The 27,493-nt window shown below is 38.9% G+C and overlaps 1 protein-coding gene and 1 pseudogene across 3 annotated transcripts in view; both read left to right on the forward strand.

Moving 5' to 3' along the window:
- The window catches only part of SCML2 (Scm polycomb group protein like 2), a 103,646-nt gene that overhangs the window by 54,610 nt on the left and 21,543 nt on the right, over positions 1–27,493 (forward strand). For all 3 annotated transcript variants that reach the window (XM_053917663.1, XM_053917662.1, XM_071220304.1), the window contains 2 exons: positions 3,855–4,015; positions 11,298–11,415. In XM_053917663.1, the coding sequence (XP_053773638.1) occupies positions 3,855–4,015; positions 11,298–11,415 (279 nt within the window). The remainder of the gene's footprint in view (positions 1–3,854; positions 4,016–11,297; positions 11,416–27,493) is intronic.
- On the forward strand, positions 4,712–5,429 carry LOC112313370 (small nuclear ribonucleoprotein-associated protein N pseudogene; annotated as a pseudogene).

A 27,493-nucleotide genomic window follows, 5' to 3' on the forward strand; every position in this document is an offset into this window, starting at 1 on the left:
CTTCATGGGAAGCAAGCACCCCTGTGAAGCTGAAGGGAGTAGCATACAAAGCATCTATGATTGGCAAGTAGAAAACAAATATATTTTTAAAAGAACACTTAAATTAAAGCCCTCCTAAATTCTAACTATGATTTCTAACTTGTTTATGTGTTTCCATGATTTCATTTATAGTCTGAATACTTACAAGACATAATTATATAACAGGGTAGGGAAACCATGTAACTTCTACTAAATTCAATTTTCTTACTTTAATTTAGCATGTGTGCCAAGAAAAGAGACACTGTCATTTAGGTATAGAGATAAACAACTTAACTGGACTTTTGTAATTTAAGTTAGAGAGCTCTCCTTTAACCTTTTAGTTGCATTTTGGAATTTCTTTCCAGCAACATTTTTACAACTTTTTAATAACCTTAAGATAGAATATACTATGCAAATTAATGTATGTATAAGGTGTATGAAAAGTTTTTCCTCTCTTTAGTCTGTTTACTTTACCTCTCTAAGCCCTTTTTTGAAATGGGGGAGAAGGGAGTGAATCAAAGTTTCAGATCATTTCAGAATATTTGGTTTTGGTGTAGTTGTCCAGATGTCATTTTTTAAAGCTGCTGGAGAAGATACAGCACCACTTCCCAAACTGGGATGTTCTATCAGGCTCCAAAAGCAGATCTTTACTTTCCCAAGTAAATGATTTATTTCTTTCTGTGTGGGAGTTCCCTTTTATTATATGTTTAGAGTATTGTTAATGCCGTAAAACTGTGGTTCTTGATGTTGAGAGGGAAACCTACATGGGTTATCAAGAAGACTCAGGAAGGACAATGGAGGAGCTCAGGCAACAGGACTGGATATTTTCACTCTATTGAACTCTTACCATGCTAACCAAACCATCTCGGCTTGGTAAATGAGCAGGGAACTGGGCTGGTTAGAATAGCTAACTTGGTGCAAGGTCCCAAAGGGTTAAAAGGTCTTATTTCCATAAAAACTGGCATAGCTACTACGAAAAATTAGAGACCCTGTTTTACTTTATAACTTCCCCAGTGTTTGCCATCCTTTTTCTTGTAGTGATTAGTTGTAAAACAAAATGAACCTCTTTACATAAAGGGGGTCTTAAAAAGGACTTTTATGCTTGTTTTGAGCACAGTAGGAAAATGAGAAGGTGGAAAAGCAGTATCTTAGAGAAGCCTTTAAATGATGGTAAAAGGAAGAGTAATAGGCAGAGACCTGTACAAGTCAGGATTGAGGTGTGGGCAGTGTCTGACCAGGACAGAGAGTGCCCCTGCTACTATAGATGGCAGTAAATACCATGTGTCCTTGATGGTCAACTGCTTGGGCAATAGAAATGCTTTTATGATTATATTCTGCTGAGTCAGCTTGGAACAGAACTGTGAAGATGAGTAAGTAGATTTTCAAGAGAAGATTTATGTAAATTTATTAACTAGGAAGGGGTCATTAGTGATCTTGGAAAGAATTTCTTTAAAAATATGTTTGGGAGAAGAAACAGTTGTTGGAGGGGACTAAAACAGAATAATAAGGAAATTGAAGTATCAATTATAGGTGATCTTGGTATTTTGGTAGTAAGTAGAAGGAGGGTTCATGCAAGGCTTAAAAGTATACCAGCAACTACAGGAGGTAACTTCAAAATAAGTAAAATAATAATGAGTGTTATAAGAGAGAGCAAGGAATTGGGGCTCAAGTGATTAAATATCATGAAGAAAGAGGAGATAATTGAAACCATAATGTCTGAGAGGAACCAAAGAAGATCATTATTAGGATGTAAGTAAAAGGGAATTGGACTTGGAAGAGTAGAAAGAAAACTTTTCATCTGATACAAGAGGAAGAGATGAGAATGAATGAAAAGAAGTATATTTTTAAGATGGAGAAATGTGATGGTTATGGTCACTCCTGTAAGATAGCCTTTAGTCTTCTCATGCAGTAGAAAGTAAGGTCATTTGCTGAATGGAATAGGGTGAGAGGGAGATGGGAACTTAAGTGGGGAAGCATACTTTGAAATCAGTGAGTTGGCACAATGATACCCTGATTGGAGTTAGCATGGATTTTACAGCAATCAATAATATCCTACTGTTCTATAGCGGGAGTTGGCAAGCTGCAACCCAAGGGCCACTTCTAGCTCATGTAGCCTGTAAGCTAAGAATGGTTTTAATATGCATGAAGGGTTTAAAAAGACAAGCAAACAAAGAAACTAAAAAGAATATGTGACAGAGATTGTATGTGGCCTCTACAGCCTAAAATATTTACTATCTGGCCCTTTACAGAAAAAGATCACTAACCCTTCTTCTATAGCTCAGGACCAGAGAACACAAATGGTAGTGTGATTTATAGGTGGGAACTGACATGCTGGGCATGATCAGAGATCATGGGGTATTGCTGGAGGTGGAAAGTTGGGCACAGGTTGATACAGAGTAAAGCAAAGACAGAAGAAAGCTAATAGATTGGACTGAAATGGAGAGGGCTTATGGCTAGATCTCATGAAGAGAATGAAAAGCTTGGTCAGTTGGTATGAAGTAAAAATGATAGGTAAGAAAGTTGGAGATACAGAAACGGGCATGGCTGGTTGTCTTGGAGATAGAAGAGTTCCAGAAATTACTAAGCATAACCATTTTAGGGAAGAGCTGAAATCTCCAGTGATGAGATGGGGATGATAAAGTATGAGAAGTGTGATGGTTAAATTCCTGAAAATGATGATAGGATAACTGTGTAAGAAGAAATAATGTGAATTAAGTTATTGGAGTTATTGAAGAAAGTGGAAGTGAGCATGGAGAATGAGGTAGAGGATGGTAAACAGGTAAGAAGAGACTAGTGTGAATAGGTGAATTACTGTAAATAAGGGGGGAAATGATGGTGGCAATTAAGTGGTCCTCCATTTGCCCTGTCAGCTGAGAGAAGACTGTTCCTTCCTCTTGGCATGGTAAGTGAGAGAAGGTAGATAAAAAGGCTCCAGGGAAGATGTGGTATTCTTCATCAAAGATCTGTCAGACCTACACATAGTCTTTGAGTATGGGAGGAGCAAATTGGTAGATTGGCTTCCAGTTGTCAAATGAAATTCTCAAAATAAAAGTAGTGGATTTTTGTATAGATTTATAAAATGTTTTGTTATTCAGCTCATCCTATGAAAATTTTTGACATTAGTACTTCTTATTATGTATAAATTCATTTTTGTAATGAAGTTATTAGGGTATGAATACTAAAATATGTATATGTAATTGTGAACATAGACTAAAGTAATGCGGCAGGTAACTGTCATTTGAAATATTAAAACTAGTTACTTGGTTTGGGTTACCAAGAACTAGAAGATAAAAATCTGTTGGGTATGATAGTGGTCCTTCCATGACAGTGTTAATGTAGTGTTTATATTGTAGTATATGAAGCTTTCTTATTAGACATACATATAAGAACATAATATGAATTAGCCATTAAAAATCAAGTGCAGGAGATTCCCCTGGCCTCTGAAAGATGAAGCAGAAGCCATTGATTTTTCTATATTGATGGGCAAAGTGATTCATGTATATGACATAATTGGATAATATTTTCTGATGGAGAAACTGTTTTCTGTGCGAAGGACTAAAAATATGAGAAGCAGACAAAAGGTAAATAGCTAGAAATTCTCACTGTGCTAAGTTTAAAGTTCCTGGCTCCTCTTATAAAAGCCTACTTTTTTCTGGAGAATTAGATTGTTTCCTGATAATAAGAAATCTTAAATACCTAAAACTTCATTTAAATGATACCTTTATTTTAAGTAGTTTTCAATGAATAACTTGCAGAATGTTTTACAAGATTATTTAAATTATTTTGAATCATAAGAAGATAATACCTTAATTATGTCATTTAAACCCTTTCCAAAGCAACCCAGCAGTCAATGAAGTCTGCACGGAAAACTGCTATAGCATCACCAACACCGCAGCCCAGGAGATCAGGTCGGACTAAACCAGCTGGACATACTCCAGTCCCTAAGATGGAAAGTTCTGCTAAAAATGTCACACCAAGGAGCAAAGGCCCCAAAGAGGTTAGTTGTAACTCCTACTAATTTGCATTATAGGTTTCTGTAGTTACTATTTATAACATACAGTTTAGGACTTACTAAGACTATGACGAATCCCTTTAGGAATTTTTAAGTATATTTAAGGCCTGCATAGCCATCGAGCTTGGTATTTCTTTTCTTGGGTAAACTTAAAACTTTGGATAGTGTTTGACCTCTTCAAAACCACATTGAGATTTGTTGGCACTGTGGCTGCAAGTCCAGCACAGAGCAGAGTGACCGCTGGACATGCCTAATATCGTGTTCTGAGGAGCAGCCAGCAGAGTAATAAAGTGGGACAGGGACCGCTTACACTGAGAAGGACCAGGAAAAGCACGTACCAGAGGTGGAAGTCCAAGTCAAATGTAGGAAGACAGCCTCACTGAGCAACCAAGAGTGTAAGCTGTACCCGAGGCAATCTTCGCAGCAGCAAATACCTGGCGGAACTGAGGCAAGCCATTCTTAGCTGAGTCACCAAGAGTTGGTTAAGACAGTCTTGGAACATCCAAGGTAGTTGATTCCAAGCAAAAACAAAAACAGGCTCTACCTACTGTTTGAAGCTTCTGCCCCAGCTTGCATTGTTTGTAGGAGAACCTGCATCATACCTTTATCTGTAGCCTTCCGTTAGGTCTTAAAGGATTCTGAAACTTTACTCTGGACATTGGATTTGGTGGAACAGCAATCATGACTTGGGGAAAGAGCAGCAAAATTCTGAAGCACATCAACTGTAGAATGAAATGTATCCTGCAAGATGACCGAATCTTCATGGCACCTTTAAGGCTTTTGACAAGCATATGAACTTGGTCCTCTCTGATTGTGGTGAATTCAGGAAGATCAAGCCAAAGAATGTGAAGCAGCCATAGTGTGAAGAAAAGGTTTTGGGTCTGGCATTGCTGCATAGAGAGAATTTAATTTTCATGAGTGTGGAGGTACCTCACTCCAAAGATACTGGCATTGTTTGAGTACCACTTGCTGGAGCTGCAGGAGGCCCTGGGGTTGGCAGGGCCACTGGCAGAGGAGTACCAACTGGTGTTCTGATTCCCCAGGCTCCTGCTAGATTAGCAGGCCCTGTCTAAGGGGTTGGGGGCCCATCCCAGCAGGTAATGATTCCACAGGGAAGAGGCACTGTAGCAGATGTGGCAGTTGCAGCCATTGCCAGCATTGCTGGAGCTCTAACTCACTACCTATCAAGTTGGAGGAATCCCCCTACCCCTTTGGGCTGAGCAACCCCACCTCCAAGCATTATGACTCCTCCAACTGGTATGAGACCACCCATGGGATCACCAGTTGGGTTTCCCCTTCTTGAGGGATGCCAATAGGCATATTCCCTCCAGCAATGATACCCTCTCCTCTAGGAATTAGAGGTCCACCTCCCCCAGGAGTGAGTCCACCAAGACCCTAGAATACTATTGATCCTTAGTCACTTTTTTCCTTCAGTGTGTCTTGTGAAACTGTGTAGAGTGTGTGTGACCTTTTGTTCCCCCTTTGCTGCATTAATATTCACTAATAAATGCATAGAGCAATTAAACTGGGGGTGGGGAACACTTGAAAGTATTGCATGGGTGTATTTATGTTCAGGCCAGTTTATTTGCAACTCAGTACACACTAAAATCAGTGTGAAATGAATTTTACTGTACATAAATTATACCTCAATAAACTGGGGGAATCAATGTGGTCAATTTAATGATGCTACAGTTATATTCAATTTAACTGATTTCCCCAAAGAAAACAACTCAAACCCGAAAATAATAGAAAAAGCAGCTACCTGAAGACACTGAGACTGAATGGAAACTGACAGACTCTGGGGGTGTGGGAGGAAGTACACACAGGAAGAGGGGAGTTATACAGGATTTAATATCAGGCAAAAATACCCTTTAAGAATGAAGGGAAACTAAAAGATTATATTTTCAGATAAATCATACTTAGAGAATTAATCACTGGCAGACAAGCACTATAAAAAATCCTGAAGGAAGTTTGTCTCTTGGTAGATGCAAATGGCTTCCTTTTTGGCATTTTTCTTCATAGTTTCTTTATTATAATGTGTCTTTAAAGTAATAATTAGCCCTGGCTGGTGTGGCTCAGTGAGTTGCGTGCCAGCCTGCGAACCAAAGGGTCACCAGTTCAATTCCCAGTCAGGGTACATGCCTGGGTTGTGGGTGAGGTCCCCAGTTGAGGGTTGTGAAAGAGGCAACCATACATTGATGTTTCTCTCCCTCTCTTTCTCCCTCTCTTCCCCTCTGTAAAAAGAAATAAATAAAATCTTAAAAAAGTAAACTAACAATTGTAGTCATATGGGGTTTATAACATATGTAGATACAACACATAAAATAACCATAGTATAAAGTCTTGGGTTGGGGGACATGAATTTGTATAAATGTACAGCTTCAACATTTTATGTCAAGTAGTACAATATTAACTTTACATGAATTGAACATTGTAATCCCCAGGGTATATTGTAAAATCACAAATGCGCAAACAAGTATAGCCAAAAAGCCATTGGGAGAATTAAAATGAAACTCTAAGGCATATATAAGTTATCAAAAGAAAAAGGATAAGAAAGAGGAATAGAGGAGCAAAACACAGAGGAGACAAATAGAAAATGGTAGACCTAGACACCAACATACTAATAATTACTTGAAAAGTTAGTGGACTAAGCTCTCTAATTAAAAGACAGAGCTTAAGAATGTGAAGTGATATATATATGATCATATATGTGATATATATATATATATCACATCACATAGAAACAGACAACAGTGTGGAGATAGCCAGAGAAAGGGGGGTGGGGGGAGGTGAAGGTGGGCAAAGTGGGAAAATGTGGATGGAAAGAGACTTTTCTTAGGGCGATGGACACATGATGTAGTATGCAGATGATGTTTTATTGAGTTGTACACTTGAAACCTGTATGGTTTTGTGAAACAATATCATCCCAATAATTTGTTTAAAAGACAGAGCTTATCAAAATGAATTTTTAAAAGACCAATATATATGTATATCCTGTCTACAAGAGATACACTCTAAATATAAAGACATAGAATCTTCCAAGATCTATTAGAATTGAAATAAATTTCAGCAGTATTACCTTAAACATTGCTGAGTTTAGCCATTTGACATCAATAGATAAAACATTTCTATTTTGTTTCAACTGTTTGCAGTATGGAGCAACATGATGTAACCATTTTGATTTAAAACATTTATATTAATAGTGATATTTTCATTTTAAAAAACATTCAAAATTTATGAAATAAAAATAAAATCAATAAAACTGAATATACTTTAAAGATAAAATTGTTAACATTGAAAAAATCAAATAAGCCAATTATTCCAATGTAGATCATTAGCAGATGAAATTTTTCACGTTAAAAATAAATTACATACAATAGCCAAGATTTGGAAGCAGCCCAAGTGTCTATCAGTAATGAGTAGATAAAACAGCTATGGGACATTTACACAATGGAATACTACTCAGCCTTAAAAAAAGAAGAAAATTTTACCCTTTGAGACAGCATGGATGGACCTGGAGGACATTGCTAATAAAATCATTCTCTCAGTGAGAGAATGACAAGTACCATATGATTTCACTCATTTGTGGAATCTTATGAACAAACTGAACTAACAAGCAAAATAGAGACAGACTTACAGATACAGAGCAGGCTGACAGTTCCGGGGAAGGTTGGAAGGGTGGAAGGATCAAGCAAGAAGGGAAGAAAAAAAAAACTCATGGACAACAGTGTGGTAATTGTGGGGAGGAGGGTATAGGGGCAAAAAATGGTGATGAAAAAAAAAGTCCCTTGCAGGAGAACCAAGATGGTGGTGTAGGTAGACACACTGCGCCTCCTCGCACAACCAGAACTGACAGAAAATCGAAGGGCAAGGAAGTCCGACGCCAAGGAAATAAAAAATAAACATTCATCTAGACCGGTAGGAGAGGCGGAGATGGGCAGCCGGGGCAGAGAGGACTTGTGTTGCTGTGGCAGGACCGAGACTGGCAGAGTGTGGGACGAACAGGGCAGGCAGTCTGACCACTGGCAGACCCTGTGGCCCCACATTCGAGCAGATAAACCGAGAGGGCCACACTCAGAGTGGTGGAGAATGGAGCAGGCAGAGCGATGGGTAGTACCCCGTGGCCCCACACTCGTGCACATATAAGCCAGACAAACGGCGGGGAGCAAAGCAGACTGTGCAACCCAGGGCTCCAGCGTGAGGAAATAAAGCCTCAAACCTCTGATTGAAAACGCCCGTGGGGGCTGGGGCAGCAGCAGGAGAGAGTCCCAGCCTCACAGGAGAGGTCGTTGGAGAGACCCACAGGGGCCTAGAGTGTGCACAAGCCCACCCACTCGGGAACCAGCACCAGAGGGGCCCAGTTTGATTGTGGGTAGCAGAGGGAGTGACTGAAATCTGGTGGAGAGTGGAGCGGGCGCCATTGCTCCTTCTCGGCCCCTCCCCCACGTACAGCATCACAGCACAGCGACCAGCATTACCCCGCCCCAGGGAACACCTAAGGCTCCGCCCCTTTAAGTAACAGACGTGCCAAAAAAAAAAAGGCCCAAATGACAGAATACTTCAAAGCTCCAGAAAAAATACAACTAAGCAAGGAAGAGATAGCCAACCTATCGGATGCACAGTTCAAAACACTGGTTATCAAGATGCTCACAGAATTGGTTGAATTTGTTTGAAAACCAGATGAAAAAATGAAGCCTATGCTAAGAGAAACAAAGGAAAATGTACAGGGAACCATTAGTGATGCGAAGGAAACTGGGACTCAAATCAATGGTGTGGACCAGAAGGAAGAAAGAAACATCCAACCAGAAAAGAATGAAGAAACAAGAATTTGGAAAAATGAGGAGAGGCTTAGGAACCTGCAGGACATCTTGAAACGTTCCAACATCCGAATTATAGGGGTGCCAGAAGGAGAAGAGGAAGAACAAAAACTTGAAAACTTATTTGAACAAATAATGAAGGAGAACTTCCCTCATCTGGCAAAGGAAATAGACTTCCAGGAAGTCCAGGAAGCTCAGAGAGTCCCAAAGAAGGTGGACCCAAGGAGGAACACACAAAGGCACATCATGATTACATTACCCAAGATTAAAGAGAAAGAGAGAATCTTAGAAGCAGCAAGAGAAAAGGACACAGTTACCTACAAAGGAGTTCCCATAAGACTGTCAGCTGATTTTTCAAGACAGACCTTACAGGCAAGAAGGGGCTGGCAAGAAGTATTCCAAGTCATGAAAGGCAAGGACCTACATCCAAGATTAGCAAAGCTATCATTTAGAATGGAAGGGAAGATAAAGTGCTTTTCAGATAAGGTCAAGTTAAAGAAGTTCATCATCACCAAGCCCTTATTATATGAAATGTTAAAGGGAGTTACCTAAGAAAAAGATCAAAAATAGGAACAGTAAAAATGACAGCAAACTCACAGTTATTAACGACCACACCTAAAACAAAAACAAGAACAAACTAGGCAAACAACTAGAACAGGAACAGAACCATAGAGATGGAGACCACATGGAGGGTTGTCAATAGGGGAGTGGGAGGGGGAGAGGGGGGAAAGGTACAGAGAATAAGTAGCATAGATGATAGGTGAAAAATAGACAGGGGGAGGGTAAGAATAGTGTAGGAAATGTAGAAGCCAAAGAACTTAAAAGTATGACCCATGGACATGAACTATAGGTGGGGAATGTGGGAGGGAGGGGGGGGAAATGGGACAACTGTAATAGCATAATCAATAAATATATCAAAAAAGTCCCTTGCAATGTACACAAAATTACATAAAACTACGAAAAGTTAATGAAATTTAAAGGGAAATAATTTAAGTGCATTAAAAAATTAAAATGTATTAAGGGTGTCAATTGATACATATTTAATGCATATTTGCAAGCGTCTGAAAGTCTGTGTGATTAGTTGGTATAATGGTGACAATAGATAACTCCAAAAAGTTTCTCTTGACTCCTTTATTTTGAAATAATGCCAATGTTAATTTGACAATTTTGAAGAGATATTTTTGAAAATACTGTCTATATGGTAGTGGGGAAGGGCAAGGGACAGATACTATAGTTTTTGGATTATAAACTTTTTTGTTTCAAAGGAAGCATTTTAATTCACTTTCATCTTCTCCAGCTTCGTTGTTTCATCATGAGAAGATGAAGATTTTAATGCAGTTACTTATCTCCTTGTTACAGTACTGCCATGTCATAGTTTAGTTATTTAGAAAGTCTTTGAACTAGAGTAAGAATTATTCTTGCAATAGACTCTTTCCTTGCAACTATTTCCCCTCTCCCCTTAAAGGATTCTGGAGGTATATAAACATGCTTTCCAAATAAATGTACATTTATTTAATTTATCGTGTTAATGCAAACATACTACTTTGGTATGTCAAGTCAAAGGATTCATATTTCAGATTTTTAAAATAGTGAAAGAACAAGAGATATCAACACTAGTAATTTAATACTTAAAAATTAACATGATTTACTAGAATGCTGTGAGCCAAATGGCAGTCATTAATTTAAACAAATAAATAAAAATCCAACAACATTGGTTGTTGTCCTATTTTTACCTCCTTGTTCCTGCCTTTTAAATATCCTTTCATTACCTTTTCTACACACAAGAGCCCCTTCTCAGAAATTGGAGAGCCATGTTTGAAATGGCTCCTAAAAAACCTGAAGAGTTGATATAAAATAAAGCACTAGTGATGTTTAACAAAGCCAAGAGACATTTGTTTCTTATATACAATAGGCATAATTTTGTGTACAAGCAACTTGTAATGTTGTCAGAATTATCATATATAATATGGAGAAATGCAGACTAGATACAGTAAAAACCAGATGAGTGACTACTTTCTAAAGATAAGTCTGTCCTCTGTCTTGTTGAGGTCCCTCACCCCTATTTGATATATTGCTAAATTAGATTAATAGACTTTGTTTAGCAGTTTGAAAAAACTTGTCTTATGGGGAACCTCAAAAAATAAAACAAGTTTTACAGAGTGAACTATTTTGGCTAAGGTGCGACCAGTTGGAACAGGAGTAGTACTGGGAATCTTGGCCTCTTGGTCTTTTTCTCTCCCACCTGACCAGATCATGGGTCCCTCTGAGGAGCACAGTGTGGAAAGTTCTGCAGTTTGTGGCACACACACACACACACACACACACACACACACACGGGTTTCCCACCCTGAGGACTTCTGGAAACATATCATTTGTGGACCAGTTATGTCAATTTTCTGATTACCTTATATAGGAATCCTTTTTTTGTTGTTGTTTTCTTTTTTTAACAGGAAAAAAGTCCTGTTCCATGTTCCACATCTTCAACTTCTGTAAAGATGCTGACCAGAGGCCGTGGTGTTGTATATAACGATTCCCCTCGTGGGTCATATAAAATAGTGATGTCTACAGGTAAATTAGTATGTTTAAGAGAGTATAAAATTACTTATATTTTATTCTGTATCATTTTTAGTATCTTTGAAGTCCTGGAAGTAAAATAATAGGACAAAAAGATGATAATAAACATTTTGTTAAGCATTTTTCGTATCAAAATATTTTGAAATTTTTATTCTATTACAGTTGTCCCAATTCCCCCTGTTACTCTCCCCTGCCCTGCCCTTAAAAATGATTATTGTAACATATCTCATTTTGTCAGTTTATTATTTCTGATTTTTAGTTCATTAGCAGGAGAGAGTATCTAAATGAGTATAACACAAAGGAGATAAAAAATAGAAATCCTTGTTTAACTTGTGCTCAGTAGAGCTGTGTCCCTGCCATTAGCATCACAGGTTAAGTTTTTTATAGCTATTTCATGTCTATAACAGAGTCCATCCTTCCTCTGGCTATTGCCAGAAAGTTGCATTATGATAAATTTCAACATAGCAAAAGTGAGATTAATGGGTTTTTATTGGACTAAATACAGACTATGTGTATATATATAAAAATTTTATGATTTAAAATAATGGGGAATAGATTAAAATAATGTGCTTCTTGATTTAGTGGAGCAATATATTTTGTATTTGGTAATGCACTCTCATATTATGTCGTTTGTTGATTTGTATATCTTGGTTCCCAGTGAAGAAAAATTATGGAAAATTGATATTTGTAATTGCTTCTAAATCATATGCTTTTATTATATTAAGGAAAAGCATTTTTTAAAAAAATTTCTTCAGTGACCCTTGGTATGTATATAAAGAACATATTTTCTTTTCTTTTTTTTATTGTTGTTCAAGTACAGTTGTCTTCTTTTTCCCCCACCACCACTCCTCCCGACCCCACCCCACCCCACCCATCCCAGCCTCCCACCCTTGATTCTTCCCCCTTTGACTTTATCCGTGTGTCTTTTATACATGTTCCCTGACCATCCTTTCCCTATATTCCCCTATTATCCCTCTCCCCTCTGGTTACTGTCAGTTTGTTTTTTCTTAAAAGTTAATAAAAAAATTTCTCTAAGTCATTAGAATTTATTGTGACATATGTCTTAAGTTATTCGGTTACTTTAGAAAATATAATGAAAGTGAAGTATTGGTGATTTAAAATAAATTCAGTCCAAAAAGGAGGATACTAACATGACTAGTTTTTTCCAGTTACAGTTGACATTCAGTATTATATTAGTTTCAAGTGTACAGTATAGTGGTTAGACATTTATATAATTTACAAAGTAATCCTCCCAATAAGCCTAGTCCCCACCTCGCACCAATACTTAGTTATTACAGTATTATTGACTATATTGCCTTTGCTGTACTTTACATCCCTGTGACTATTTTGTACTTCTTAATCCCTTCACCTTTTCCACCCAGCCCCCAAATTCCCCTTCCATCTGGCAACCATCAGTTTGTTCTTTCTGAGTTTGTTTCAATTTTGTTTGTTCATTTGTTTGTTCCTTCAATTCCACATATAACTGAGATCATACGGGATTTGTTTCTCTCTGTTGGACTTATTTCACTTAGAATTAATACCCGTTGGGTCCATCCATTTTGTAGCATGGTAAGATTTTATTCTTTTTTTTAACGGAAGAATAGTATTCCATTGTATATATGTATCACATTTTTTTATCCAATTGTCTATTGTTGGACACTTAGGTTGTTTCCATATCTTGGCTATTATAAATAATGCTGCAATGAACATAGGGATACATATATGTTTTTGAGTTAGTGTTTTGGATTTCTTTGTATAAATCAGAAGTGGAATCATTGGGTCATAATGCAGTTCTTTTTTCAATTTTTTAAGGACCCTCCATATTGTTTTTCATATTGGCTGCACCAGTCTGCATTCCCACCAACAATTCACAAGGGTTCACTTTTCTTCACCTCCTCACTAACACTTGTTGTTTGTTGATTTGTTGATAATAGCCATTCTGATAGGTGTGAGATGGTATCTTGTGATTTTAATTTGCATTTTTCTGATGATTACTGACATTGAGCATATTTTTATTTGTCTGTTCACCATCTCTGCATCCTCTTTGGTAGAATGTCTATTCAGGTCTTCTGCCCATTTTTTAATTGGTTGGGGGGGTTTGGTGTTACATTGCATAAATTTTTAAAAATATATTGGGGTGACATTGATTAATAAAGTTATATATATTTCAGGTGTATATTTCTATGATAATCAGTACATGATCTGTATATTATATTGTGTTCCCACCATCCAAAGTCAAATTATCTGCCTTCACCATATATTTGGCCCCCTTTCTCCTTTACTATCCCCCTTCCCACTGGTAACCATCATACTGTCGTCTGTGTTTATGAGTTTCAGTTTTATATCTCACTGTGAGTGAAATCACATGCTTCTTAGCTTTTTCTGTCTGACATTTCGCTTAGCATGATGTTCTCAAGGTCCATCCATGTTTTCACAAATAGTAGTATTTTCATCTTTTTTAAAAATTTTGTTGTTCAAGTACAGTTTTCTGCCTTTTCTCCCCATGTCCCCCCCCCGCCCCCAGCCATCCCCACCTCCCTTCCCTGATCATCGTTTCTTATGGCTGAGTAGTATTTCATTGTATACATGTGCCAATCTTCTTTATCCAGTCATTTGTCAAAGGACACTTTGGTTGTTTCCATGTTTTGGCTACCATGAATAGTGCTACAATGAACATAAGGGTGCATATATCTTTGTGAGTAAATGTTTTCAAGTTTTTCATGTACATACCCAGAAAAGGGATTTCTGGGTCATATGGTAACTCTACTCTTAATTTTCTGAGGAAAAGCCATATTGTTTTTCATAGTGGCTGTACCAGTTTACATTTCCACCAGCAGTGAATAAGAGTTCCTTTTTCTCCACAACCTCTGCAACACTTGTTATTACTTGTCTTGTTGATAATAGTAGCCATTCCAACGGATGTGAGGTGGTATCTCTTGTAGTTTTAATTTGCATTTCCCTAATAGCTAGTAATGTTGAGCATCTTTTCATATACCTGTTGACCATTTGTATATTTTCTTGGGAGAAATATTTGTTCAGGTCCTCTGACCATTTTTTAATTGGACTATTTGGTGTTGAGTTGATAGAGTTCTTTATATATTTCGGATATTAACCCCTTGTCAGAACTGTTTGCAAATACCATCTCCCATTTGACTGGCTGCCTTTTTGTTTTGTTGGTAGTTTCTTTTGCTGAGCAGAAGTTTTTAGTTTGATATAGTCCCATTCATTTATTTTTGCCTTTACTTCCCTTGACATTGGGGTAAAATTCATAAAACCTTCTCTGAGACTAAGGTCTGAGTTCAGTACCTATGTTTTCTTTTTTGTAATTTATTGTTTCAGATCTTATATTTGTCTTTGATCCATTTTGATTAATTTTTTTTTCAGGCGTGGACCCTTATCATTTTTTTTTTTTTGCATTGAAAAACAATTTTATTAAAGGGTTCTGTTGTGTTACTTAATTCTTTTTTTTTCTTTTTAAAAACAATTTTATTATTATTTTTTCAATATATTTATTGATTATGCTATTACAGTTGTCCCATTTCCTGTCCCCCTCACTCCATCCTGCCCACCCTCTCCCTCCAACATTCCCCCCCTATAGTTCATGTCCATGGGTCATACTTATAAGTTCTTTGGCTTCTACATTTCCTACACTATTCTTACCTTCCCCCTGTCTATTTTCCACCTATCATTTATGTTATTTATTCTCTGTACCTTTCCCCCCTCTCTCCCCCTCCCAATCCCCTATTGACAACCCTCATGTTCTAGTTGTTTGCCTAGTTTGCTCTTGTTTTTGTTTTATGTGTGGTCGTTAATAACTGTGAGTTTGCTGTTATTTTTACTGTTCCTATTTTTGATCTTCTTTTTCTTAGGTAACTCCCTTTAACATTTCATATAATAAGGGCTTGGTGATGATGAGCTTCTTTAACTTGACCTTATCTGAGGAGCACTTTATCTTCCCTTCCATTCTAAATGATAGCTTTGCTGGATACAGTAATCTTGGATGTAGGTCCTTGCATTTAATCTTGGGTAATGTAATGATGATGTGCCTTGGTGTGTTCCTCCTTAGGTCCAGCTTCTTTGGGACTCTCTGAGCTTCCTGGACTTCCCGGAAGTCTATTTCCTTTGCCATATTAGGGAAGTTCTCCTTCATTATTTGTTCAAATAAGTTTTCAATTTTTTGTTCTTCCTCTTCTCCTTCTGGCACCCCTATAATTCGGATGTTGGAACGTTTCGAGATGTCCTGGAGGTTCCTATGCCTCTCCTCATTTTTCCGAGTTCTTGTTTAAAAGTGGGGATCTGCCATCCACAACACAGGGCTTCCAAAGTTTCTCTGGATATTAACATCAAGCCACCATATGGGAGAAAAGAAATAATAGGGGATTGTTCAAGAGATTTCTGCGCTTATATTTTGTTTGCTTTTTTCTTTTGTTGATTATGTTCCAGTTAAAGGTGAGATCATATGGTATTTGTCCCCCACCGCCTGGCTTATTTCACTTAGCATAATGCTCTCCAGTTCCATCCATGCTGTTCCAAAGGGTATAAGCTCCTTCTTTCTCTCTGCTGCATAGAATTCCATTGTGTAAATATACCATAGTTTTTGGATCTACTCGTTTGCTGATGGGCACTTAGGTTGCTTCCATACTTGGCTATTGTAACTTGTGCTGCTATGAACATTGGGGTGCATAGGTTCTTTTGGATTGGTGTTTCAGGGTTCTTAGGGTATAATCCCAGCAGCGGAATTGCTGGGTCAAAGGGCAGTTCCATTTTTAGTTTTCTGGATAAATTCCATACTGTTTTCCACAGTGGCCTCACCAGTCTGCATTCCCACCAACAGTGCACGAGGGTTCCCTTTTCTCCACATCCTCTCCAACATTTGTTTGTGGATTTGTTTATGTTGGCCACTCTGACTGGTGTGAGATGGTAACTTATTGTGGTTTTAATTTGCATCTCTCTGATGGCTAGTGATGCTGAGCATCTTTTCATATGTCTCTGGGCCCTCTGTATGTCTTCCTTGGAGAAGTGTCTGTTCAAGTCCTTTGCCCATTTTTAATTGGGTTGTTTGTCTTCCTGGACTGGAGTCGTGTGAGTTCTTTATATATTTTGGAGATCAGGCCCTTGTCTGAGGTATCATTGGCAAATATGTTTTCCCATACTGTTGGTTCTCTTTGTAATTTCGTGCTGTTTTCTTTAGCCATGCAGAAGCTTTTTATTTTGATGAGGTCCCATTTGTTTATTCTTTCCTTTATGTCCCTTGCTTTAGGGGATGTGTCTGTGAGGATGTTGCTGCGTGGAATGTCTGAGATTTTCCTGCCAATGTTTTCCTCAAGGACTTTTATGGTGTTACAACTTATATTTAAGTCTTTTATCCATCTTGAGTTTATTTTCGTGTATGGTGTAAGTTGGTGATCAAGTTTCATTTTTTTGCACGTAGCTGTCTAGATCTCCCAACACCATTTGTTGAAGAGACTATTTTTGCTCCATTTTATGCTTCTGCCTCCTTTGTCAAATATTAATTGACCATAGAGACTTGGGTTTATTTCTGGGCTCTCTGTTCTGTTCCATTGGTCTATGTGCCTGTTTTTATGCCAGTACCAGACTGTTTTGATTACCGTGGCCTTGTAATACAGTTTGATATCAGGTATTGTGATCCCTCCTGCTTTGTTCTTCTTTCTCAAAATTGCTGCAGCTATTCGAGGTCGTTTATGGTTCCATATGAATTTCTGAAATGTTTGTTCTATATCTGTGAAATATGTCATGGGTACTCTAATAGGGATTGCATTGAATCTATAAATTGCTTTGGGTAGTATGGCCATTTTGATGATGTTAATTCTTCCAATCCATGAGCATGGTACATGCTTCCATTTGTTTGTGTCTTCCTTAATTTCATTCTTCAGTGTTGTGTAGTTTTCCGAGTACAGGTCTTTTACCTCCTTGGTTAGGTTGATTCCTAGATACTTGATTTTTCTTGTTGCTGTATCAAATGGGATTTTTTTCCTGATTTCTGTTTCTGCAGTTTCGTTGTTGGTATACAGGAATGCCTTTGATTTCTGAGTATTGACTTTGTATCCAGCTGTTTTGCCAAATTCATTTATTAGGTCGAGTAGTTTTTTGGTGGAGTCTATAGGATTTTCCAGGTACACTATACTATCATGTCGTCTGCAAACAGTGACAGTTTCATTTCCTCCTTTCCAATTTGGATGCCTTTTATTGCTTTTTCTTGTCTGATTGCTGTGGCTAGGACTTCCAATACTATGTTGAATAGGAGTGGTGAGAGAGGGCATCCTTGTCTTGTTCCTGATCTTAGTGGGAAAGCTCTACGTTTTTGTCCATTGAGTATGATCTTGGCTATAGGTCTCTCATATATGGACGCTATTATGTTGAGGAATGCTCCCTTTATTCCCACTTTGCTGAGTGTTTTTATCAGAAATGGGTGCTGTATCTTATCAAATGCTTTTTCCGCATCTATTGATATGATCATGTGATTTTTGTCTTTGCAGTTATTGATGTGATGTATTATGTTTATTGATTTGCGAATATTGTACCATCCTTGCATCCCTGGGATGAATCCCACTTGGTCATGGTGGATGATCTTTTTAATGTATTGCTGGATGCGGTTTGCTAATATTTTGTTGAGAATTTTAGCGTCTATGTTCATCAGCGATATTGGCCTGAAGTTTTCTTTCTTCGTTGTGTCTTTATCTGGTTTTGGGATTAGGATGATGCTGGCTTCATAAAAAGAGTTTGGGAGTCTTCCATCAGTTTGGATTTTTTCGAACAGACTGTGAAGGATAGGGGTTAGCTCTTCCTTAAATGCTTTGTAGAATTCTCCTGTGAAACCATCTGGTCCAGGGCTTTTGTGTGTTGGGAGTTTTTTGATGACTGCTTCAATTTCGTCTGCTGTTATTGGTCTGTTCAGGTTTTCTGCTTCTTCATTCAGTTTTGGAAGATTATATTTGTCTAGAAATGTGTCCATTTCACCTAGGTTTTCAAATTTCTTAGCATACAGTTCTTTGTAGTAATTTCTTACAATCCTTTGTATTTCTGTGATATCAGTTGTAATCTCTCCTCTTTCATTTTTAATTGTTTATTTGGATCCTCTCTCTTTTCTTCTTGATGAGCCTACTTAAAGGCTTGTCGATTTTGTTTATCTTTTCAAAGAACCAGCTCCTGGATTCATTGATCCTTACAATTGTGCTTTTAGTCTCTATGTCATTTAGTTCTGCTCTGATCTTGGTTATTTCCTTCCTTCTGCTTGCTCTGGGCTGTCTTTGTTGTTGTTCCTCCAGTTCTTGTAGTCGTAGGGTTAGGTTGTTTGTTTGAACTGTTTCTATCTTTTTAAGGTAGGCCTGTATTGGTATGAACTTCCCTCTCAGGACTGCCTTTGCTGTGTCCCATAGGTTTTGGGTTGTTGTGAGTTCATTTTCATTTGTTTCCAGAAAGTTTTTGATTTCTTCCCTAATCTCGTTCTTGACCCATTCATTGTTTAATAGCATGCTATTCAGTCTCCATGATTTTGAGTGTTTTGAGTTTTTTTTCTTTGGGGTTGGTTTCTAGTTTCAGCCCCTTGTGGTCAGAGAAAATCCTTGATATGATTTCAATTTTCTTGAATTTGTTGGGGCTTGCTTTGTGTCCTATTATGTGGTCTATCTTTGAAAAAGTTCCATGGACACTTGAGAAGAATGTGTATTTTGCTTCTTTGGGATGAAAAGCTCTATAGATATCAGTTAAGTCCATTTCCTCTAGGGTATTGTTAAGTGACACAATATCCTTGTTGATATTTTGTCTGGAGACCTGTCCATTTTTGATAGTGGGATGTTAAAGTCCCCTACTATAATTGTGTTGCTGTCAATATCTTTCTTGAAGTCCTCCAAGATTTTCTTTATGTATTTGGGTGCTCCTATGTTGGGTGCATATATATTTACAATGTTTATGTCTTCTTGGTGGATTCTTCCTTTGAGTATTATGAAGTGACCTTCTGGGTCTCTCTCTGTGGCCCTTCTTTGGAAGTCTATTTTGTCTGATATGAGTATTGCTACCCCTGCTTTTTTTTCCTGTCCGTTTGCTTGGAAAATTTGTTTCCAGCCCTTCACTTTCAGTCTGTGTAAGTCTTTTGTCCTGAGATGGGTCTCTTGTAGGCAGCATATGTGTGGGTCATGTTTTCTTATCCATTCAGCTATTCTATGTCTTTTGATTGGAGCATTTAATCCATTTACGTTTAAGGTTATTATCGATAGGTAGTTATTCATTGCCATTATTTCCTACCTGTGTTCCTCTGTCTTTCTCTTTTCCTTCCTTTCCTTAAAGCAGTCCCTTTAGCATCTCTTGCAGAGCTGGTTTGGTGCAGCTGTATTCTTTTAGACTTCTTTTGTCTAGGAAACTCTTTATTTGGCCTTCTATCTTGATTGAGAGCCTTGCTAGGTAAAGTAGTCTTGGTTGCAGTCCTCTGGTTCTCATTACTTGGAATATTTTTTGCCATTCTCTTCTGGCTTGGAGCGTTTCCATTGAGAAGTCAGTTGCTAACCTTATTGGGGCTCCCTTGTATGTTACTTCCTTTTTCTCCCTTGCTGCCTTTAAGATCCTCTCTTTGTCTTGGGAATTTGCCATTTTACTTATGATGTGTCTTGCAGTGGTTCTCTTTGGGTTCCTCTTGCTTGGGACTCTCTGTGTTTCCTTGATTTGGGTGGCTTTTTCTCTCCTCAGATTAGGGAAATTTTCCATCATTACTTTTTCAAACAGGTTTTCTATCCCTTGCTCTTCTTGTTCTCCTTCTGGTATGCCTATGATACGGATATTGTTACGTTTCATGTTGTCCTGCATTTCCCTTATTGCCTCTTCATTCTTTCTGAGCCTCTTTTCCTTTTCCTGCTCTTTCTGGGTGTTTTTTTCTCCTTTGTCCTCCAGCTCGCTGATCCGATCCTCTGCTTCATCAAGTCTGTTTTTCATTCCTTCTACTGTGTTCTTCAATTCAGAAATTGTATTCTTCATTTCCTCTTGGCCCTCGTTGATAGTTTCTATTTCCTTTTTCATGTTGATATAGTTTGCAGTGAGTTCATTGTAGTTTCCCTGTAGTTTCTGGTAGTTCTCTTTGAGCTCAGAGAGCTCAGTGAGCTTCCTGATGACTATTGCTTTGAACTCAGTATCTGATAGTTGACTAGCCTCTTTTTCAGTTAGCATTCTTTCTGAGGCTGCCTCCTTTCCTTTCATTTGGGAATGGTTTCTTTCTCTTCCCATTGTTTGTGAGACTCTTCTTGTTAGCCTCTGCTTCTTAAATTGCTCTATTCTGACTCCCTGGGTTTATGGTATGCACTTCTATGGTAGAATGCCAATGGGATTCAGTGGTGCTCTCTCCTTAATCTCCTGTGCTCACTGGTCTTGAGCTGACGTTTATGGGTGTACACACAGTCTTACTCTGGTCTTTTCATCACTCCAGGTTTTCTTGTCTCACCTGTTGGAAAAAGGGGAATGGGGGCAAAAAAAAAAAAAAAAACGGAAGGAGGGAAAAAGGGAATAGAAAAGGAAAGGAAGGAAGGGAGTAGGAGGAAAGATCGGAGGCAAGATAAGAAGGAATTTTTTAACAAAAATTAAAACAACAGAATAAATAAAAGAAGGCAGGAAGAAGGTATAAAAAAGGTAAAGGATGGAAGGAAGAAGGAATAAAAAACGAAACAAGGACAGAAAGGAAGAAGGAATTCCGGGAGAAAGTAGGAAAGAAAAAAAAAAAGAAGAAGGTCTTCTGCTGGCTTTAAACTGGTCAGGTTAGTTCTGCTGGTGGTCCTGTCTGTGGAACAGGAGTGGGTGGTTGGAAGGATTGGTTTCACTTTTCTCCTTCCTGAGCCACACTCTTCGCTGTTGTTCAGCCTTCAGTCTAGTTCCTCAGGGTCCTTCTGCTCCCCACTAGGCCTTTAGTTCACTAGCTCTGCTGTCCTTGATTTGCACCAATTAGGGGCAACTCACATTCCACCTTCTTGCTCTTTGCTGTCTTAGATGCTAGGGGCTCTCGGTGCTGCTTTGGGGTAGTTCAGCCCCCTACTGGGTCGAGTCTTTTCCGGGAATGCAGTCTCCCCTAGCCCTGCAGCTCCCCTCTGCTGGGCCTTCTGCCTTCCTCCTAGAGAGCCAGTAGGCCCTCAGAGTTCTGTGCGCAGGGGCTATTAGGAGTTTTTTAGAACCAGTGCTTTTGGCTGTGGTGGCCTGCAGGCATCCAGGCCGTTGATCGGGTTGTGTGGCCGATCTCCGCTTTGGACTTCAGTTGGTTGCCGATCCCCTGCTTTGGGTCTGTGTGCAGGGGCAGCCAGCCACTGATCAGGTTGCGCGCTCACCCAGGAGCTTTTTGTCTGTGCTCCCAGGCCCCGGGGTGCTTATCAGGGCGCCCGCCCACCCGGGGTTTCAGGTGTGGGCCCCAGGCCACTGACTGGGGTACGCACCCACTAGGGCACTTTGGGTCTGGCGCCCAGGCAGCTGGGCCGCTTATCAGGGCTCGCGCTCACCCTGGGTTTCAGGTGTCGGCCCCTAGACTTGCGCCAGCCAGGCTTCAGGTGAGCGCTGGGGCTGCTTTTCCGTGCTCACAGTCCAGGGCTGAGGGGGGAGGGGCGCCAGAGGCCGCGGCTGCTGTGGAGAGGTCTCTAACTAGCTGCTACGTGCCTCTATTTTCTTTTCCTTTTTGAGAAATTCTTCCTATTCAAGCCCCCCTGGTCCAAACAAGCATCTGGCTGCTCACACAGCCCAGCCTGGCTCTCTCCCAAGAATCCTGCAGCAGACCCTGCGCCCAGGCCGGGGCTTCAGTCGCCCTCATCCCTGCGAGGGTCCCGGGGATCTTATTGTCCTTAAGCACTCTTCTTACCGTCTGATCTTTCGATGTCCTCTATCTTTGGTCTCCGATCTTCATATATGCTGGAATACTGTTGGCTGTTCGCTCTGCTCCTCAGATCAGCTAGGTATTTCACTGGCGTTGAGGAGAAGTGGACTCTGCTCCCACCTATCTCACCGCCATCTTCCCTGTTACAATGTTCTTAATTTCAATGTCTCTGGTTATATTTTGTTTGCTTTTTTCTTTTGTTGATTATGTTCCAGTTAAAGGTGAGATCATATGGTATTTGTCCCTCACCGCCTGGCTTATTTCACTTACCATAATTGTCTCCAGTTCCATCCATGCTATTGCAAAGGGTATAAGCTCCTTCTTTCTCTCTGCTGCGTAGAATTCCATTGTGTAAATGTACCATAATTTTTTGATCCACTCATTTGCTAATGGGCACTTAGGTTGCTTCCAGTACTTGGCTATTGTAAATTGTGCTGCTATGAACTTTGGGGTGCATAGGTTATTTTGGATTGGTGTTTCAGGGTTCTTAGGGTATAATCCCAGCAGTGGAATTGCTGGGTCAAAGGGCAGTTCCATTTTTAGTTTTCTGAGGAAATTCCATATTGTTTTCCACAGTGGCCTCACCAGTCTGCATTCCCACCAGCAGTGCACTAGGGTTCCGTTTTCTCTGCATCCTCTCCCACATTTGTTTGTTGATTTGTTTATGTTGGCCACTCTAACTGGTGTGAGATGGTACCTCATTGGAGGCAGGAGCATAAAATGGAGCAAAAATAGCCTCTTCAACAGATGGTGTTGGGAGATCTGGACAGCTACGTGCAAAAAAATGTAACTCGATCACCAACTTACACCATACACAAAAATAAATTCAAGATGGATAAAAGACTTAAATATAAGTCATAACACCATACAAGTCCTAGAGGAAAACATTGGCAGGAAGATCTCAGACATTCCACACAGCCACATCCTCACAGACACGTCCCCTAAAGCAAGGGACATAAAGGAAAGAATAAACAAATTGGACCTCATCAAAATAAAAAGCTTCTGCAGAGCTAAAGAAAGCAGCATTAAAATACAAAGAGAACCAACAGTATGGGAAAACATATTTGCCAATGATACCTCAGACGAGGTCCTGATCTCCAAAATATATAAAGAACTCACATGACTCCACTCCAGGAAGACAAACAACCCAATTAAAAAATGGGCAGGGGACTTGAACAGACACTTCTCCAAGGAAGACATACAGGGGGCCCTGAGACATATGAAAGGATGCTCAGCATCACTAGCCATCAGAGAGATGCAAATCAAATGCTTTTTCTGCATCTTTTTATAAGTTCATGTGCTTTTTGTCCTTTGTTAATGTGGTATATTATGTTGATTGATTTGCACGTGTTGAACCTCCTTGTTCCCCTGGAATGAACCCTACTTGATCACGATGTATTACTTTTGAAATGTATTGTTGTATTTGATTTGCTGGTAATTTGATTAGGACTTTTGCATCTGTATTCATCAGAGATATTGGTCTGTAGTTTTCTTTTTTGGTTGTATTCTTGTCAAGTTTTGGTATCAGGTTTATGTTTGTCTCATAAAAAATGTTAGGAAGTATTGTGTCTTCTTCAGTTTTTTGGAAGAGTTCGAGAAGGGTAAATATCAAATCTTTGATAATTTCAAAGAAGCTGCTCTTTGTTGTATTAATTTTTTGTATAGATTTTAGTTCTCTTTTTCATTCAGTTGTGCTATAATTTTTTTAAGTTTTAAACATTTTAATTATTTTTAAGTATATTTCATTGATTATGCTGTTACAGTTATCCCAAGTTTTCTCCCTTTGCCCCCCTCTGCCTGGTATCCCCTTTTCTTCAGCATTCCCCCCTTCATGTCCATGGGTTGTGCATGTAAGGTCTTTGGCTTCTCTGTTTCCTATGCTATTCTTAACTCCCCCCTGTCTTTTTGTTGCTACCAATTATGCCTCTTAATCCCTGCACCATTTTCCTATTCTCCCCTTTCCCCTTCCAGCTGATAACCCTCCATGTGATGTCCATATCTATGATTCTGTTCCTGTTCTGGTTGTTTATATAGTCTTTTTTTTTTTTTAAGATTCAGTTGTTTATAGTTGTGAATTTGTTGCCTTTTTAATGTTCATAGTTTTGATCTTTTTCTTAAATAAGTTCCTTTAACATTTCCTGTAATAATAGCTTGGTGATGATGGACTCCTTTAGCTTTACCTTGTCTGGAAAGCACCTTATCTGCCCTTCCATTCTCAATGATAGCTTTCGATAGAGTAATCTAGGTTGTAGGTCCTTACTTTTCATCACTTTGAATACTTCTTGCCAGTCCCTTGTTGCCTGCAAAGTGTCTTTTGAGAAATCAGTTGATAGTCTTATGGAAACTCCTTTGTAGGTAACTTAAGATTCTCTCTTTTATCTTTAGTCTTTTTCATTTTAATTATGATGTGTCTTGGCATGATCCTCTTAGGGTCCACCTTGTTTTGTCCTTCCTGGACTTGTATATGTATTTGCTTTGCCAAAGTAGGGAATTTTTCTTTCATTATTTTTTCAAATAAGTTTTCAATTTCTTGCTGTTCCTCTTCTCCTTCTGGCATCCCTGTGATTCGGATGTTGGAACGTTTAAAGTTGTCCTGGAGATTCCTCAGCCCCTCCTCATTTTTTTGAATTCTTGTTTCTTCTTTTTCTTCTGGTTGAATGTTCATCTCTTCCTTATATTCCAAATCATTGGTTTGAATCCCAGCTTCCTTCCCTTCTCTGTTGGTTTCCTGTGGATTATTCTTCATTTCACTTAGTGTGATCTTCCTTCCTTCCTTCCCCCCTCCTTCCCCCCCATATTCAAGGAATTCTCTGAGTAACCTGATAACCATTGTTTTGAACTCTGCATCTGATAGATTGGCTATCTCCATTTCACTTAGTTCTTTTTCTGGGGTTTTGTTCTGTTCTTTCATTTGGGCCATTTTTCTTTGTCTCCTCAATTTAGCAGCCTCCCTGTGTTTGTTTCTGTGTATTATGTAGAGCTGCTTTTACTCATTGTCTTAGTAGTGTGGCATATGTAGAAAGGCATCTGTAATTATGTGGGTCAGAGCCTTAGGTAATTGCCAGGGCGGAACAACTCACTTCACTGCTTTGTGGCTGTGTGGGTAGGGCTCTGAAAGGAGACAATGCCACTGCCCGGTTTCTGGCAGTTTGCTGGGCACTCACCCCATTTCTAGTCACTTCACCTTCTCTTGCGTGACTGGCACCCTTCCAGCTGCTTCCCCAGTGATGAATCCCAGAGTGGGTGGGTTTGCATATGTTCTAAGACTGTGCTGGCCCTTTCAGCAATGGAAATGCAGGAGTTTCTTCCACCATCCCAACCCCTGCTGTTTTTTACAGCCAGAGATAATGGGGATCTATCTTCCCAGTGCTGGAACCCTGGGCTGTGGGGTTTGGCCTGGATCTGGGATTGCTTGCTCCCAAGGTATCCCTCCCATCTGTTCCACTGTTGCTGTTGGCCTTCCATGCCACACCACCTCTCTGCCCATTTCCACGACTCTGCCCCTCTTACCTGTCTGGATGAATGTGTTTTCTTTATATCTTTGGTTGTCAGACTTCCATACAGCTCAATTTTCTGATGGTTCTGGGTGTTACTGGTTTTGAGATCTAGTTGTAATTCTTTCTATGGTTGCATGAGGAAGCAAAGTGTGTCTACCTACACCTCCATCTTGTCCGGAAGTCCTTTAATTTTTGTTATTTCCTTTATTCTGCTGACTTTTGGATGCTTTTGTTCTTTTTCTAGTTCTTTATGATGTAATATTAGGTTGCTTACTTGAGATTGTTCTTGTTGGTTGAGATAGGCCTAGGATGGTATAAACTTCCTTCTTACTACTGCTTTTGCTGCATCTCAGAAGTTTTTCATATGTCATATTGTCATTCTCATTTGTGTCTGTATATATACCTTCTGATCTCTTACTACTTCTTTGTCCCAGTCATTTTTTAGTAGTGTGTTATTTAATTTCCACTTATTTGTGTTTTTTTTCTACTTTCTGTTTGCAGTTGATTTCTAATTTCAAAGCATTGTGGTTAGATAATATACTTGGTATGATTTCAAGTTTTTAAAATTTGTTAAGGCTAGTGTGTCCCAACATATGGTCTATCCTTGAGAATGTTCCATGTACACTGGAGAAGAATTTATAATCGGATATTCTTGGATGAAAGGCTCTGTAAATGTCAATTATGTCCATTTGGCTTAGGGTTATGTCCATTTCTTTATTGACTTTCTGTTTGGATGTTCTTTCTGAAACGGTCAATGGAGTATTTAGATCCCCTACTATGATTGTGTTTTTGTTAATTTCCCTCTTTAGTTCTGTTAGTAGTTGCTTTATATATTTCAGTGCTCCCTAACTGGGTGCATATAGATTGAGAATTGTTATGTCTTCTTGATTTAGTGTCTACTTTGTCATTATGAAATGTCCATCTGTCTCCTTGTTACCCTTGTTATCTTGAGATGTACTTTGTCAAATATAAGTATGGCTACACCTGCTTTTCTTTGGATACTGTTTCACTAGAGAATCATTGTCCACCCTTTCACTTTGAGTCTTCCTTTGTCTTTGCAGCTTAGCTGTGTCTCCTGAAGGCAGCATATGGTTGGGTTTTGTTTTTTGACCCAGTCTGCTACTCTTTGCATTTTTGTTGATGAATTCAGTCCATTCACATTTAGGGTTATTATTGATGTCTGAGGATTTTCTACAGCCATTTTATCTTTTGTTTTCTGGTAACTTTATGCCTCCATTGGTTCTTTTCCTTTGTGTTACTATCTGTTGTTTTTGTTTGGTGGTATTCCATAATTTTTTCCTCTTTTTAAAAAAAATTACATGTCTCAGTTTTGGGGTTTTTTGTGTGTGCTTAGGTTTATGAAAAAGAAAGTTTCATCTATACAGTTCTTTTTCTTTTAAATGCATCTAACATCCATCCCTCTTTGCAGAATCAGACCTTTACCCCCCTTCCCTTATATGTTTTATATGTCACAAATTATCCCTATTTATGCTGTAAGTTTGTTGGTGATCTTACTTGTAGTTTTGTGATCCTTTGTTCTTTGTTTCAGGTAGAATAACCTTGAATATTTCCTGCAATGGAGGTCTTCTGGTGATAAATTCCCTTAGCTTCTGTATGTCTGGAGATGTCTTACTGATTGATCCTTCACGTCTAAAGGTTAACTTGCTGGATATATTGTTTTTGGCTGGTAATTTTTCTCAGTCGTTTGAATATTTGGTTCCAC

The sequence above is a fragment of the Desmodus rotundus genome, chromosome X (genome assembly GCF_022682495.2).
Source record: "Desmodus rotundus isolate HL8 chromosome X, HLdesRot8A.1, whole genome shotgun sequence".
NCBI classification, from domain to species: Eukaryota; Metazoa; Chordata; class Mammalia; order Chiroptera; family Phyllostomidae; genus Desmodus; species Desmodus rotundus.